Here is a 15,051-nt window from a genome sequence, read left to right as displayed (position 1 = left end):
GTAGGCTACTGGGGTCCTTTGGTCCTTGACAACAGACCAGGGGCCTTTTCAGTGACTATACATACAGTATTACTGTGGAATGTTCATATGCACAAGCCTCAGGTAACAAGAACATTGTTATTACATAGTTGTTCAGGGTTTTGTGTAAATTTCTTCCCCACATTTCTATTTTTCTAAAGATTTAATAAAATGGTATATATGAAATCTAAATGTATGTTAAAATTGTAGAAATATCCTTTTAATTATTTCATTAAAAAAAAAATATATATATACAGATGAAGTCGGAAGTTTACATACACCTTAGCCAAACACATTTAACCTCAAATTTTCACAATTCCTGACATATAATCCAAGTAAAAATTCCCTGTTTTAGGTCAGTTAGAATCACCACTTTATTTTAAGAATGTGAAATGTCAGAATAATAGTAGAGAGAATGATTTCTTTCAGCTTTTATTTCTTTCATCACATTCCCAGTGAGCCAGAAGTTTACATACACTCAATTAGTATTTGGTAGCATTGCCTTTAAATTGTTTAACTGGGGTCAAACAATTCATGTAGCCTGCCACAAGCTTCCCACAATGTTGGGTGAATGTTGGCCCATTCCTCCAGACAGAGCTGGTGTAACTGAGTCAGGTTTCTAGACCTCCTTGCTTGCACACACTTTTTCAGTTCTGCCCTCAAATTTTCTATGCGATTGAGGTCAGGGCTTTGTGATGGCCACTCCAATACCTTGACTTTGTTATCCTTAAGCCATTTTGCCACACGTTTGGAAGTATGCTTGGGGTCATTGTCCATTTGGAAGACCCATTTGCGACCAAGCTTTAACTTCCTGACTGATGTCTTGAGATGTTGCTTCAATATATCCACATAATTTTCCTACCTCATGATGTCATCTATTTTGTGAAGTGCACCAGTCCCCCCTGCAGCAAAGCACCCCCACAACATGATGCTGCCACCCCTGTGCTTCACAGTTGGGATGGTGTTCTTCGGCTTGCAAGCATCCCCCTTTTTCCTCCAAACATAACGATGGTTTTTATGGCCAAACAGTTATATTTTTGTTTCATCAGACCAGATGACATTTCTCCAAAAAGTACGATCCTTGTCCCCATGTTGCAAACCGTAGTCTGGCTTTTTTATGGTGGTTTTGGAGCAGTGGCTTCTTCCTTGCTGAGCGGCCTTTCAATTTATGTCGATATAGGACTCGTATTACTGTGGATATAGATACTTTTGTACCTGTTTCCTCCAGCATCTTCACAAGGTCATTTGCTGTTGTTCTGGGATTGATTTGCACGTTTTGCACCAAAGTACGTTCATCTCTTGGGGACAGGTCGTGTCTCTTTCCTGAGCGGTATGACGGATGCGTGGTCCCGTGGTGTTTATACTTGCGTACTATTGTTTGTACAGATGAACGCGGTACCTTCAGGCATTTGGAAATTGCTCCCAAGGATGAACCAAACTTGTGGAGGTCTATAAATTTTTTCTGAGGTCTTGGCTGATTTCTTTTGATTTTCCCATGATGTCAAGCAAAGAGGCACTGAGATTGAAGGTATGCCTTGAAATACATCCACAGGTACACCTCCAATTGACTCAAATGATTTCAATTAGCCTATCAGAAGCTTCTAAACCCATGACATCATTTTCTGGAATTTTCCAAGCTGTTTAAAGGCACAGTCAACTTAGTGTATGTAAACTTCTGACCCACTGGAATTGTGATACAGTCTGTAAACAATTGTTGGAAAAATGACTTGTGTCATGCACAAAGTAGATGTCCTAACCGACTTGCCAAAACAATAGTTTGTTAACAAGAAATGTGTGGAGTGGTTGAGAAACAAGTTTTTATGACTCCACCCTAAGGTTATGTAAACTTCCGACTTCAACTGTATATATAGTCTAGCTACTGTATTCAGGAGACAGAAAAACATACCGCTTATGTTAAACCAATAAATAAATAATAACTTTACCAACTGAACATTGCACACAAGGCAATAACCCTGGAGCTGATGGAGAGATCATGGTGTGATTAGTCGCCCTGGAGTGCGTGCTAATGAGGCAGTCTGGATGACACTCACTGAGCCTGTGACAGCATCAGGGTTTGATTTATTGACCTGGAGCCAGTGTTAATGACGGGGCAGAGGCAGGACGAAGGGAAGGAGAGGGTGTTCTGCTTAAAACACATATGACTGCTCTGCTCCCCCTCTCCTCCCTGTCCTGACACAAGACTAAGTGCTGCTCCAGCAACGTTTGTTGTACTGGGAGGTGGTGATGGTGCTGTATGCATGGGACTGACGAGAGAGAGAGACAGAGACAGACAGACTGTTGCTGTGTGCTTCCTGTGTGTAGTTTGACAGCTCACTAAGCCAATGCATATTCATTACAATGGCTGCCGTGCTGTTATTGCCACATTAGAGTCAGGGAAGTCAAGGCCGTTTCTCACCTTATATATACTATATATGGAATAAGTCAAATGTTTGCCTCCTTGTGTGTTTTTATGGGCCTGTCATGCAGAATGTTGTTCTGTGAAGTACTATGTATCAACATGTTGTGACTGGTGTAATTACAGTGTTACTACACAGGTATAAGAGCTGAAGAGAACTTAGTGTTACCAGTCTGCCCTCCACCACTCAACACCCTGTCCTGAGCAGCTACATGACTTATCTAGCTAAATAACATGAATGACAGTATACTGTAAGTAGGAACCCCCCCCTCTCCACCCCCTCCCCTCTCCACCTCCTCCCGTCTCCACCCCCTCACCTCTCCTTCCCACCCCTCTCCTCACCTCTCCACCCCTCACCTCTCCTAACCTCTCCTCTCCACCCCCTCCATCCCCTCTCCACCCCCTCACCTCTCCTTCCCACTCCTCAACTCTCCTCTCCAACCCCTCTTCTCTTCACCCCTCACCTCACCTCTTCTCTCCAACCCTCTCCAACCCCCCTCTCCACCCCCACCCTCTCCACCCCTCTCCACCCCATCCTCTCCATCCCTCACCTCTCCTCTCCTTCCCACTCTCACTCTCCTCTCCACCCCATCACTTCACATCCCCACCCCTCCTAGCTACCCCCCTCCACCCTCTCCTCTCCACCCCTCACTTCACCTCTCCACACCTCCTATCTACCCCCTCACCCCTGCTCTCCACCCCCTCACCCCCACCCCCCTCCACCCCCTCACCTCCCTCCCTCACCTCTCCACCCCTCATCTCTCCTCTCCACCCCCTCACCTCTACTCTCTACTCCTCACCCCTGCTCTCCACCCACTCAACTCTCCTCTCCACCCCCTCACCTCTACTCTCTACTCCTCACCCCTGCTCTCCACCCCTCACCTCTCAACTCTCCTCTCCACCACCTCACCCCTCCTCTCCACTCCCTCACCTCTCCACCCCCCTCCCTCTCCTCTCCACCCCTCTCCTCTCCACCCCCTCACCTCTACTCTTTACTCCTCACCCCTGCTCTCCACCCCCTCAACTCTCCTCTCCACCCCCTCACCTCTACTCTCTACTCCTCACCCCTGCTCTCCACCCCCTCACCTCTCAACTCTCCTCTCCACCACCTCACCCCTCCTCTCCACTCCCTCACCTCTCCACCCCTCACCTCTCCTCTCCACCCCCTCTCCTCTCCACCCCCTCACCTCTACTCTTTACTCCTCACCCCTGCTCTCCACCCCCTCAACTCTCCTCTCCTCCCCCCTCACCTCTACTCTCTACTCCTCACCCCTGCTCTCCACCCCCTCACCTCTCAACTCTCCCCTCCACCCCCTCACCTCTACTCTCTACTCCTCACCCCTGCTCTCCACCCCCTCACCTCTCAACTCTCCCCTCCACCCCCTCACCTCACCCCTCCTCTCCACTCCCTCACCTCTCCACCCCTCACCTCTCCTCTCCACCCCTCTCCTCTCCACCCCCCACCTCTACTCTCTACTCCTCACCCCTGCTCTCCACCCCCTCACCTCTCAACTCTCCTCTCCCCCCCCCCCTCCCCCTCAACCCCTTGGCCAGACAGACCAGCTACATTATATAGTAGTGTAGAGTACCTCCTCATTTCCCCAGACAGAGCTCTTGCCTCCTCTGCTGTTAACAGGAGTGAGGGGCTGCTATAAATAACTTTACATCCACCTCTAAACCAGGGTGCTGAGAGGAAATTACTTTGGCTATGTATTAGTGTAGGCTAGCAGGGGGAATGAACGGGACATTACAAAACAATTCTCCCCCTGAGCTGTTCCCCTACAAAGCATTTGTTAATGCACAGGAGGGGGGGGGGTATTTCTTTCTTTGGACTTCCCTTTGGAGTCAGTCCAGATACAGCCATTTGCACTGCAACACTGCCTCAATTCCAATCTACTGGCCTGCAACATTCTTAAGGAACAGGGACGTTGTTCACCAGTTGTTTTTCATTGCTATTCCTCTGTATGTGTGGTATGAACTTGCAGGGCTGTACAACACTAATCACAGAGTAGGAGAGAAGAGCTGTTCACCTGCTCTCCCTGCTTACCCTGCCTACCCTGCTTACCCTGTTTACCCTGCCTACCCTGTTTACCCAGCCTACCCTGCTTACCCTGCCTACCCTGCTTACCCTGCTTACCCTGTTTACCCTGCCTACCCTGCTTACCCTGCTTACCCTGTTTACCCAGCCTACCCTGCTCTCCCTGCTTACCCTGCCTACCCTGCTTACCCTGTTTACCCTGCCTACCCTGTTTACCCAGCCTACCCTGCTTACCCTGCCTACCCTGCTTACCCTGTTTACCCAGCCTACCCTGCTTACCCTTACCCTGCTTACCCTGTTTACACTGTTTACCCTGCCTATCCTGTTTATCCTGCTTACCCTGCCTACCCTGCTTACCCTGCCTACCCTGCTTACCCTGCCTACCCTGCTTACCCTGCCTACCCTGTTTACACCGCTTACCCTGTTTACACTGCTTACCCTGTTTACCATGCATACCCTGTTTACACTGCTTACCCTGTTTACACTGCTTACCCTGTTTACCATGCATACCCTGTTTACACTGCTTACCCTGTTTACACTGCTTACCCTGTTTACCATGCATACCCTGTTTACACTGCTTACCCTGTTTACACTGCTTACCCTGTTTACCATGCATACCCTGTTTACACTGCTTACCCTGTTTACACTGCTTACCCTGTTTACCATGCATACCCTGTTTACACTGCTTACCCTGTTTACACTGCTTACCCTGTTTACCATGCATACCCTGTTTACACTGCTTACCCTGTTTACACTGCATACCCTGTTTACACTGCTTACCCTGTTTACACTGCTTACCCTGTTTACACTGCTTACCCTGTTTACACTGATTACCCTGTTTACACTGCTTACCCTGTTTACCATGCATACCCTGTTTACACTGCTTACCCTGTTTACACTGCTTACCCTGTTTACACCGCTTACCCTGTTTACACCGCTTACCCTGTTTACACTGCTTACCCTGTTTACCATGCATACCCTGTTTACACTGCTTACCCTGTTTACCATGCATACCCTGTTTACACTGCTTACCCTGTTTACACTGCATACCCTGTTTACACTGCTTACCCTGTTTACACCGCTTACCCTGTTTACACTGCTTACCCTGTTTACACTGCTTACCCTGTTTACCATGCATACCCTGTTTACACTGCTTACCCTGTTTACACTGCTTACCCTGTTTACACTGCTTACCCTGTTTACACTGCTTACCCTGTTTACCATGCATACCCTGTTTACACTGCTTACCCTGTTTACCATGCATACCCTGTTTACCATGCATACCCTGTTTACACTGCTTACCCTGTTTACCATGCATACCCTGTTTACCATGCATACCCTGTTTACACTGCTTACCCTGTTTACACTGCTTACCCTGTTTACCATGCATACCCTGTTTACACTGCTTACCCTGTTTACCATGCTTACCCTGTTTACACTGCTTACCCTGTTTACACTGCTTACCCTGTTTACACTGCTTACCCTGTTTACCATGCATACCCTGTTTACACTGCTTACCCTGTTTACACTGCTTACCCTGTTTACCATGCATACCCTGTTTACACTGCTTACCCTGTTTACACTGCATACCCTGTTTACACTGCTTACCCTGTTTACACTGCTTACCCTGTTTACACTGCTTACCCTGTTTACACTGCTTACCCTGTTTACCCTGTTTACACTGCTTACCCTGTTTACACTGCTTACCCTGTTTACCCTGTTTACACTGCTTACCCTGTTTACACTGCTTACCCTGTTTACACTGCTTACCCTGTTTACACTGCTTACCCTGTTTACACTGCTTACCCTGTTTACACTGTTTACACTGCTTACTCTGTTTACCCTGTTTACCCTGTCAACCCTGCTTACCCTGTTTACCCTTACTCGCAAAGGTCATCTTGACCTTAAATCATTCTCACCAAGTTGAACTCACGTGGCCCCATGCATGCCTGGCTGGCTATCTCACAGGGAAGTAACTTCCCTGAGGTATCCTTCAGGCTAGTGATAGAAACCAGTCACAGTCACCATCATGCAGGCGTTCTCTGCTGCTGCAGTTCTCGTTGTGCCTATTGGACTACCTCTTGGCATGAGTTACATCTTTGTTTTCTAAATATACAGCTTTCAGTCAGTCAGTCACAAGACTGGACTCACACTGTTCAGCACCAAGATAATGTTGTTGAACTAGATTGTAATTTTCCATGATGAATCATTGTGGGACTTGCTTTTAACTCTTTAAAAATATTTAGTTGTGACTGGTGTAAATACAATGTTACACAGGTATTTATTTATTTTATGTTTATTTAACTAGGCAAGTCAGCTAAGAACAAATTCTTATTTTCAATGACGGACTATGAACAGTGGGTTATCTGCCTTGTTCAGGGGGCAGAACGACAGATTTTTACCTTGTCAGCTCGGGGATTCAATCTTGCAACCTTTCAGTTACTAGTCCAATGCCCCCCTGGTATAAGAACTGAAGAGAACTTAGTGTTACCAGTCTGCTCAACACCCTGTCCTGAGCAGCTACATGACTTATCTAGCTAAATAACATGAATGACAGTATACTGTAAGTAGGACCCCTCCCTCCCCTCTCCACCCTCTCACCTCACCTCTTCTCTACACCCCCTCACCCCACCTCTCCATCTCTCCTCTCCATACCCTCATCTCTCCTCTCCACCCCCTCACCTCACCTCATCTCTCCTCTCCACCCCCTCACCTCCTCTCTACCCTTCACCCCACCTCTCCACCCTCTCACCCCACCTCTCCTCTCCACCCCCTCACCTCTCCTCTCCACTCCCTCACCTCATCTCTCTACACCACCTCAACTCTCCTCTCCACCCCCTCCCTTCTCCACCCCCATCTCATCTCTCCTCTCCACCGCCTCCCCTCTCCTCACCTCTCCTTTCCACCCTCTCACTTCACCTCTACACCCCCTCACCTCAACTCTCCTCTCCACCCCCTCCCTTCTCCACCCCCTCTCCTCTCCACCCCTCATCTCATCTCATCTCTCCTCTTCCCCACCTCCCCTCTCCTCACCTCTCCTCTCCACCCCCTCACTTCACCTCTTCACCCCGTCACCTCATCTCTTCACCCCCTCACCTCATCTCTCTTCTTCACCCCCTCTCCTCACCTCTCATCTCCACCCCTCACTTCACCTCTCCACCCCCTCACTTCACCTCTCCACCCCCTCACCTCATCTCTCGTCTCCACCCCCTCTCCTCACCTCTCCTCTCCACCCCCTCTCCTCACCTCTCCTCTCCACCCCCCCCACTTCACCTCTCCATCCTCCATTGTTTTCTAAATAAACAGCCTTCAGTCAGTCACAAGACTGGACTCACACTGTTCAGCACCAATGTTGTGTTTTTATTTCAAATGACAAAGATAATGTTGTTGAACTAGATTATAATTTTCCATTAAGAAAGATTATGGGACTTAATAGTATTTTTGTAGTAGTGGAAGTGTTTTAAATTGGTATTACTTAAGCAAAGCAGTTAAATATAGTCAAAGTAACATTTTGTAAAATAATTGGTCTGATTACTTTGATTGACGACACTATCAACCTTATTACTTTGGATACAACAGAAGAACGCCTGATTACCAACAATGATGAGACGGACACTAGGGGGGAGGTGAGGGCCAGGGCGGAGTGGTGCCAGGAAAATAACTTCTCCCTCAACGTCAACAAAACCAAGGAGCTGATTGTGGACTTCAGGAGACAGCAGATGGAGCACGCCCACATCCACATAGACGGGATCACATTTGGAGAAGGTGAAAAGCTCTGAAATGGACCATCCACACAGACAGTGTGGTGAAGAAGAAATGTGGCTTGGCCCCTAAAACCCTCACAAACTTTTACAGATCCACAATTGAGAGCATCCTTTTGGGCTGTATCACCGCCTGGTATGGCAACTGCACCGCCCGCAATGGGGCGGCAGGGTAGCCTAGTGGTTAGAGCGTTGGACTAGTAACCAGAAGGTTGCAAGTTCAAACCCCCGAGCTGACAAGGTACAAATCTGTCGTTCTGCCCCTGAACAGGCAGTTAACCCACTGTTCCCAGGCCGTCATTGAAAATAAGAATTTGTTCTTAACTGACTTGCCTAGTTAAATAAAGGTCAAATAAAATAAATAAAAACCGCAGGGCTCTCTAGAAGGTGGTGCGGTCTGCCCAATGCATCACCGGGGACACACTGCCTGCCCCCCATGACACCTACAGCACCCAATGTCATAGGAAGGCCGAAATGATCATCAAGGACTTCAACCACGCGAGCCGCTGCCTGTTCACCCGCTATCATCAAGAAAGAGAGGTCAGTACAGGCGCATCAAAGCTGGGACAGAGAGACTGAAAAACAGCTTCTATCTCAAGGCCATCAGTCTGTTAAATAGCCATCACTAGCCGGATACCACCTGATTCCTCAACCCTGCCAATTAGAGGCTGCTGCCCCATGTACATAGACACCCCATGTACAGAACCACTGGTCACTTTAATAATGGAACTAGTCACATTGTGAATTGTTAGAGCTAGGAACACAAGCATTTCACTACACGCGCAATAACATCTGCTAAATATGTGTATGTGACCAAAATGTGATTTGATTTGTGGGGCAGTTAGATCACACATTTGATCATAAATAAGTCCACTCACACTACTACACTTGTATACACTCTCCTACTACAATACCTCAGTATACGAACTCTCCTACTACAATACCTCAGTATACGAACTCTCCTACTACAATACCTCAGTATATGAACTCTCCTACTAGAATACCTCAGTATACGGACTCTCCTACTAAAATACCTCAGTATACGAACTCTCCTACTAGAATACCTCAGTATACGAACTCTCCTACTAGAATACCTCAGTATACGAACTCTCCTACTAGAATACCTCAGTATACGAACTCTCCTACTAAAATACCTCAGTATACGGACTCTCCTACTAAAATACCTCAGTATACAAACTCTCCTACTAAAATACCTCAGTATATGAACTCTCCTACTAGAATACCTCAGTATACGGACTCTCCTACTAGAACACCTCAGTATATGAACTCTCCTACTACAATACCTCAGTATATGAACTCTCCTACTAGAATACCTCAGTATATGAACTTTCCTACTACAATACCTCAGTATATGAACTCTCCTACTAGAATACCTCAGTATATGAACTCTCCTACTAAAATACCTCAGTATATGAACTCTCCTACTACAATACCTCAGTATATGAACTCTCCTACTACAATACCTCAGTATATGAACTCTCCTACTAAAATACCTCAGTATATGAACTCTCCTACTACAATACCTCAGTATATCAACTCTCCTACTACAATACCTCAGTATATCAACTCTCCTATTAGAATACCTCAGTATATCAACTCTACTACAATACCTCAGTATATCAACTCTCCTACTAGAACACCTCAGTGCATCAACTCTCCTACTAGAATACCTCAGTATATCAACTCTACTAGAATACCTCAGTATATCAACTCTCCTACTAGAATACCTCAGTATATGAACTCTCCTACTACAATACATTTACATTTACATTTAAGTCATTTACCTCAGTATAGACGCTCTTATCCAGTATATCAACTCTCCTAGAACACCTCAGTGCATCAACTTACAAATACCTCAGTATATCAACCTCAGTATATGAACTCTCCTACTACAATACCTCAGTATATGAACTCTCCTACTACAATACCTCAGTATATGAACTCTCCTACTACAATACCTCAGTATATCAACTCTCCTACTAGAATACCTCAGTATATCAACTCTACTACAATACCTCAGTATATCAACTCTCCTACTAGAACACCTCAGTGCATCAACTCTCCTACTAGAATACCTCAGTATATCAACTCTACTAGAATACCTCAGTATTTAAACTCTCCTACTAGAATACCTCAGTATATGAACTATCCTACTACAATACCTCAGTATATCAACTCTCCTATTAGAACACCTCAGTATATCAACTATCCTACTAGAATACCTCAGTATATCAACTCTCCTACTAGAACACCTCAGTATATCAACTCTACTACTAGAACACCTCAGTATATCAACTCTCCTACTAGAACACCTCAGTATATCAACTCTACTACTAGAACACCTCAGTATATCAACTCTACTACTAGAACACCTCAGTATATCAACTCTCCTACTAGAACACCTCAGTATATGGCAACTGTAATAAGTACAGAAGACAATGAGGCATTGTTGAAGTTTTAAATAAATGAAAAACGTACTGGTGTGTACGTTTTAAAGTTTGGACGGCTGAAACTGTGTACGAGGAGAACAAGATGAATAATAAGCCAGAAGTATGACAAAGATTTCAAGTGGGTATATTTGCTATCGCAAGTCCCATTAATGACATAAAGAGCAACAGTGTATCAGCTGTGGTGATAAGACTGTTGCTTTAGTTCTGTTTTGTTTTGGATAGAGAAAGATGCAAATGAAATGAGATAACATGACCTTGACCCACATCTGTGAAATCTGGTGTTACACAACCCACTGTTTTTGCGGAGATAATCATTTAATGAGACTTGCTGTGGCCCCAGGCACAGTTGCTCCCATTATTTGTGACTTTGATCTCGTTTAGTTGCCATCTTGCACCATATTCTAAAATACAACGCTTGTATTCCCAGTATGCACTGCACTATTAAAACAAATACACATTCAATGCTGTTGTTTAGTGTGCAACAACGTGTCACACAAACAGAACATTTGATTAACTGAGTAACTTCATTTGTGATGGCAGTGTTTAATCAATTGTCTCCTATAGATCTAATTTTGATAAATTCATTGTAAATGTCAATTTTTGTTACTCTCTCTGTGGCTCTCTCTCTGTGGCTTTCTGTGGCTGTCTGTGGCTCTCTGTGGCTCTCTCTCTCTGGCTCTCTCTGTGGCTCTCTCTGTGGCTGTCTGTGGCTCTCTGTGGCTCTCTCTCTGTGGCTCTCTCTGTGGCTCTCTCTGTGGCTCTCTCGCTGTGGCTCTCTCTCTGTGGCTCTCTCTCTGTGGCTCTCTCTCTGTGGCTCTCTCTCTCTCTCTGTGGCTCTCTCTCTGTGTCTCTCTCTCTCTCTAGCTCTCTCTCTGTGGCTCTCTCTGTAGCTCTCTCTGTGGCTCTCTCTCTGTAGCTCTCTCTGTGGCTCTCTCTCTCTGTAGCTCTCTCTGTGGCTCTCTCTCGGTAACTCTCTCTGTGGCTCTCTCTGTAGCTCTCTCTCTGTGGCTCTCTCTCGGTAACTCTCTCTGTGGCTCTCTCTGTAGCTCTCTCTCTGTGGCTCTCTCTAGCTCTCTCTCTCTCTGTAGCTCTCTCTCTGTGGCTCTCTCTCTGTGGCTCTCTCTCTGTGGCTCTCTCTCTGTGGCTCTCTCTCTCTGTGGCTCTCTCTCTGTGGCTCTCTGTGGCTCTCTGTGGCTCTCTGTGGCTCTCTGTGGCTCTCTGTGGCTCTCTCTCTATAGCGCTCTCTCTGTAGCTCTCTCTCTGTGGCTCTCTCTCTGTGGCTCTCTCTGTAGCTCTCTCCCGGTAACTCTCTCTGTGGCTCTCTCTCTGTAGCTCTCTCTCTGTGGCTCTCTCTCTGTGGCTCTCTCTCTGTGGCTCGCTCTCTCTGTGGCTCTCTCTGAAGCTCTCGCTGTGGCTCTCTCTGTAGCTCTCGCTGTGGCTCTCTCTCTGTAGCTCTCTCTCTGTGGCTCTCTCTCTGTGGCTCTCTCTCTGTGGCTCTCTCTCTGTGGCTCTCTCTCTGTGGCTCTCTCTCTGTGGCTCTCTCTCTGTGGCTCTCTCTGTGTCTCTCTCTCTCTAGCTCTCTCTCTGTGGATCTCTCTCTGTAGCTCTCTCTGTGGCTCTCTCTCTGTGGCTCTCTCTCTCTCTGTAGCTCTCTCTGTGTCTCTCTCTCGGTAACTCTCTCTGTGGCTCTCTCTGTGGCTCTCTCTGTAGCTCTCTCTCTGTGGCTCTCTCTCTGTGGCTCTCTCTCTGTGGCTCTCTCTCTGTGCTCTCTCTGGCTCTCTCTCTGGCTCTCTCTCTGGCTCTCTCTCTGTGGCTCTCTCTCTGTGGCTCTCTCTCTGTGGCTCTCTCTCGGTAACTCTCTCTGTGGCTCTCTCTGTGGCTCTCTCTGTAGCTCTCTCTCTGTGGCTCTCTCTCTGTGGCTCTCTCTCTGTGGCTCTCTCTCTGTGGCTCTCTCTCTGTGGCTCTCTCTCTGTGGCTCTCTCTCTGTGGCTCTCTCTCTCTCTCTGTAGCTCTCTCTGTGGCTCTCTCTGTGGCTCTCTCTGTGGCTCTCTCTCTGTGGCTCTCTCTCTCTCTGTAGCTCTCTCTGTAGCTCTCGCTGTGGCTCTCTCTCTGTAGCTCTCTCTCTGTGGCTCTCTCTCTGTAGCTCTCTCTCTGTGGCTCTCTCTCTCTGTGGCTGTCTGTGGCTCTCTGTGGCTCTCTCTCTGTGGCTCTCTCTCTGTAGCTCTCTCTCTGTGGCTCTCTCTCTGTAGCTCTCTCTCTGTGGCTCTCTCTCTGTAGCTCTCTCTTCCTCCTCCCTCCTCCTCCCCTCTCTCTCTTTCTCCTTGCTCTCTTTCTTTCTCATATTGGTTTTAGAATCAGGTGGTATTTATTCTTGGTCTTGACTTAGCCCTCATACCGCCACATCAGTGTTTCGGTATCACATTAGTGTTATGTCTATGACCTGAAACAATATGTAACAGAGCTTCATGTCAGATACACTACTGTTATACAACTGTAGTAGTGGGGTGTCAAATAAATCAAACCAGACAGCAGGGACACCATACTGTATGCTTCAATGCATGTCTGTTCGTCTGATCGCCAAAGATATCGCAGGCTTTATGGTGCGTTTGACAGACTACAAACATTAAACCTACTACATTGCCTATCATGGTGAATACAGAGTGTAATACCTCAGTATTGTACTTTTGTATTACAGTTGTCATATGCTGAGATATTCTCCCTCTTCAGTGCAGTGAGTCCTGAGCCAAATAGAATGGCTGCATGGCGAATGACTCATGTTTTCAGCCGAGCTGCTCGGTGACACAGACAGACGAAGTAAAGGACGTGTCAGGCTTCTGATCTGATCTGATGCGTAGGCTGCATACTGAACATAACAGGGGGAACCTAGCCGACTGAGAGAGGATGTGCTCTATACTGTACCGTAAGCCTTCTACGCCCAGCCCTCGGCCCCTGCTCTCTTCCAGCCCCAACCCTGTGATCTCAGATCCAGCCCTATACCCTCTAGCCCCAGTCATATACCCCATAGAATACCCGAGTCACGACCCTCTCCTGTCTCCCCAGCTCCATCCCTTGTCCAAGTTCACAGATCCTGCCTCCTGCCTTCAGCCCCCTCTCTCTCCTATCTCCCTCCCAATCCTCCCAGCTCCATCCCCTCCTCCTCTTCCTCAGGTCCTCATGGAGGTCAAGGTGCTGTGTGTCTGCTGTGAGAGGCAGCAGCAGAAGGCAAGGTGAACTGGAATCAACGCATGTCATTGTGCTGTGTTGTAGAGAGAGAGAGAGAGAGAGAGAGAGAGAGAGAGAGAGAGAGAGAGAGAGAGAGAGAGAGAGAGAGAGAGAGAGAGAGAGAGAGAGAGAGAGAGAGAGAGAGAGAGAGAGAGAGAGAGAGAGAGAGAGAGAGAGAGAGAGAGAGAGAGAGAGAGAGAGAGAGAGAGAGAGAGAGAGAGAGAGAGAGAGAGAGAGAGAGAGAGAGAGAGAGAGAGAGAGAGAGAGAACTAGAGCAGCGAGAGAGAAAGAGGCTCCGCTCACATCGCAGGCTGACTGGCTCGCACGCTCACTGTTGACGAATGAGCTGTCTACCCGTGTGGCTGGGAAACGGCGGCTTGTGACAAGGCAAGCTGGGGAGAGAGAGGAACATGAACGTAATGCGTACCTTGCCTCGCTTGCTTTCAGATACCAGCCAGAAGAAGAGTCAAGAGAAGAAGGATGGCAGCAGACGCATGTCGTTCCAGAGACCCAAAGGAACCATTGAGTATGCTGTAAGTAAACAGAGAGACTCTGTCTGGGTGTTTTAATGCTTTTTACTGCTCCTGCTGCTGCTGCTGTGCTGCTCTGTGTGTCTACTGGCTGTTGCCCTAGTCTGGGTAATAGCTACTGTTGTGGTGTTGTGTTATGAAAAGGAACCTGGCCATGCTGGCTCAAATCGTTAGATGAGAGAGTGTGTGTGTGTGTGTGTGTGTGTGTGTGGAGGGAGAGAACGAAGCGTTTAGTATTTTACAGTTGCACGTGTGCAACGTTCAGTGTCTGTTTACATAAAGGGGGACTTTATATGACCAGCCAGAGCTATTGCCTCTCTACCGTATGATGGAGATGTATTCTAATAGATTAGACTTGTATCAATCCTGTTCCATTCTGCATTCTGATGTATAGGAGGAGAGAGGACTGTAGCTGTGTACGTATGTACGAACCGAGAGAGAGAGAGAAGAGAGAGAGGGACACAGTCAGAATGTGTAGTCTATATGTTATCGTTCATTCTGCGTGGTGCTTAGCAGTGAGCATTCCACCACTGTTTACGAATGACTTTCCACCTGGTGTTGTCATTGCTATTCATTTGCCATCTCTGTTTGGTGT

General features: G+C 47.2%; 1 protein-coding gene across 5 annotated transcripts in view; it reads left to right on the top strand.

The window, feature by feature from the left end:
* LOC124006223 (oxidation resistance protein 1-like) overlaps positions 1 to 15,051 on the top strand; it is a 213,336-nt gene that overhangs the window by 144,261 nt on the left and 54,024 nt on the right. For all 5 annotated transcript variants that reach the window (XM_046316081.1, XM_046316079.1, XM_046316077.1 and 2 more), the window contains one exon: positions 14,374 to 14,459. In XM_046316081.1, coding sequence (XP_046172037.1) covers positions 14,374 to 14,459 — 86 coding nt within the window. The remainder of the gene's footprint in view (positions 1 to 14,373; positions 14,460 to 15,051) is intronic.

Source organism: Oncorhynchus gorbuscha, linkage group LG19, assembly GCF_021184085.1.
Source record: "Oncorhynchus gorbuscha isolate QuinsamMale2020 ecotype Even-year linkage group LG19, OgorEven_v1.0, whole genome shotgun sequence".
Classification (NCBI taxonomy): Eukaryota; Metazoa; Chordata; class Actinopteri; order Salmoniformes; family Salmonidae; genus Oncorhynchus; species Oncorhynchus gorbuscha.
The sequence above is the reverse complement of the archived record's forward strand: the minus strand, read 5'-3'. Positions and strand labels throughout refer to the sequence as shown.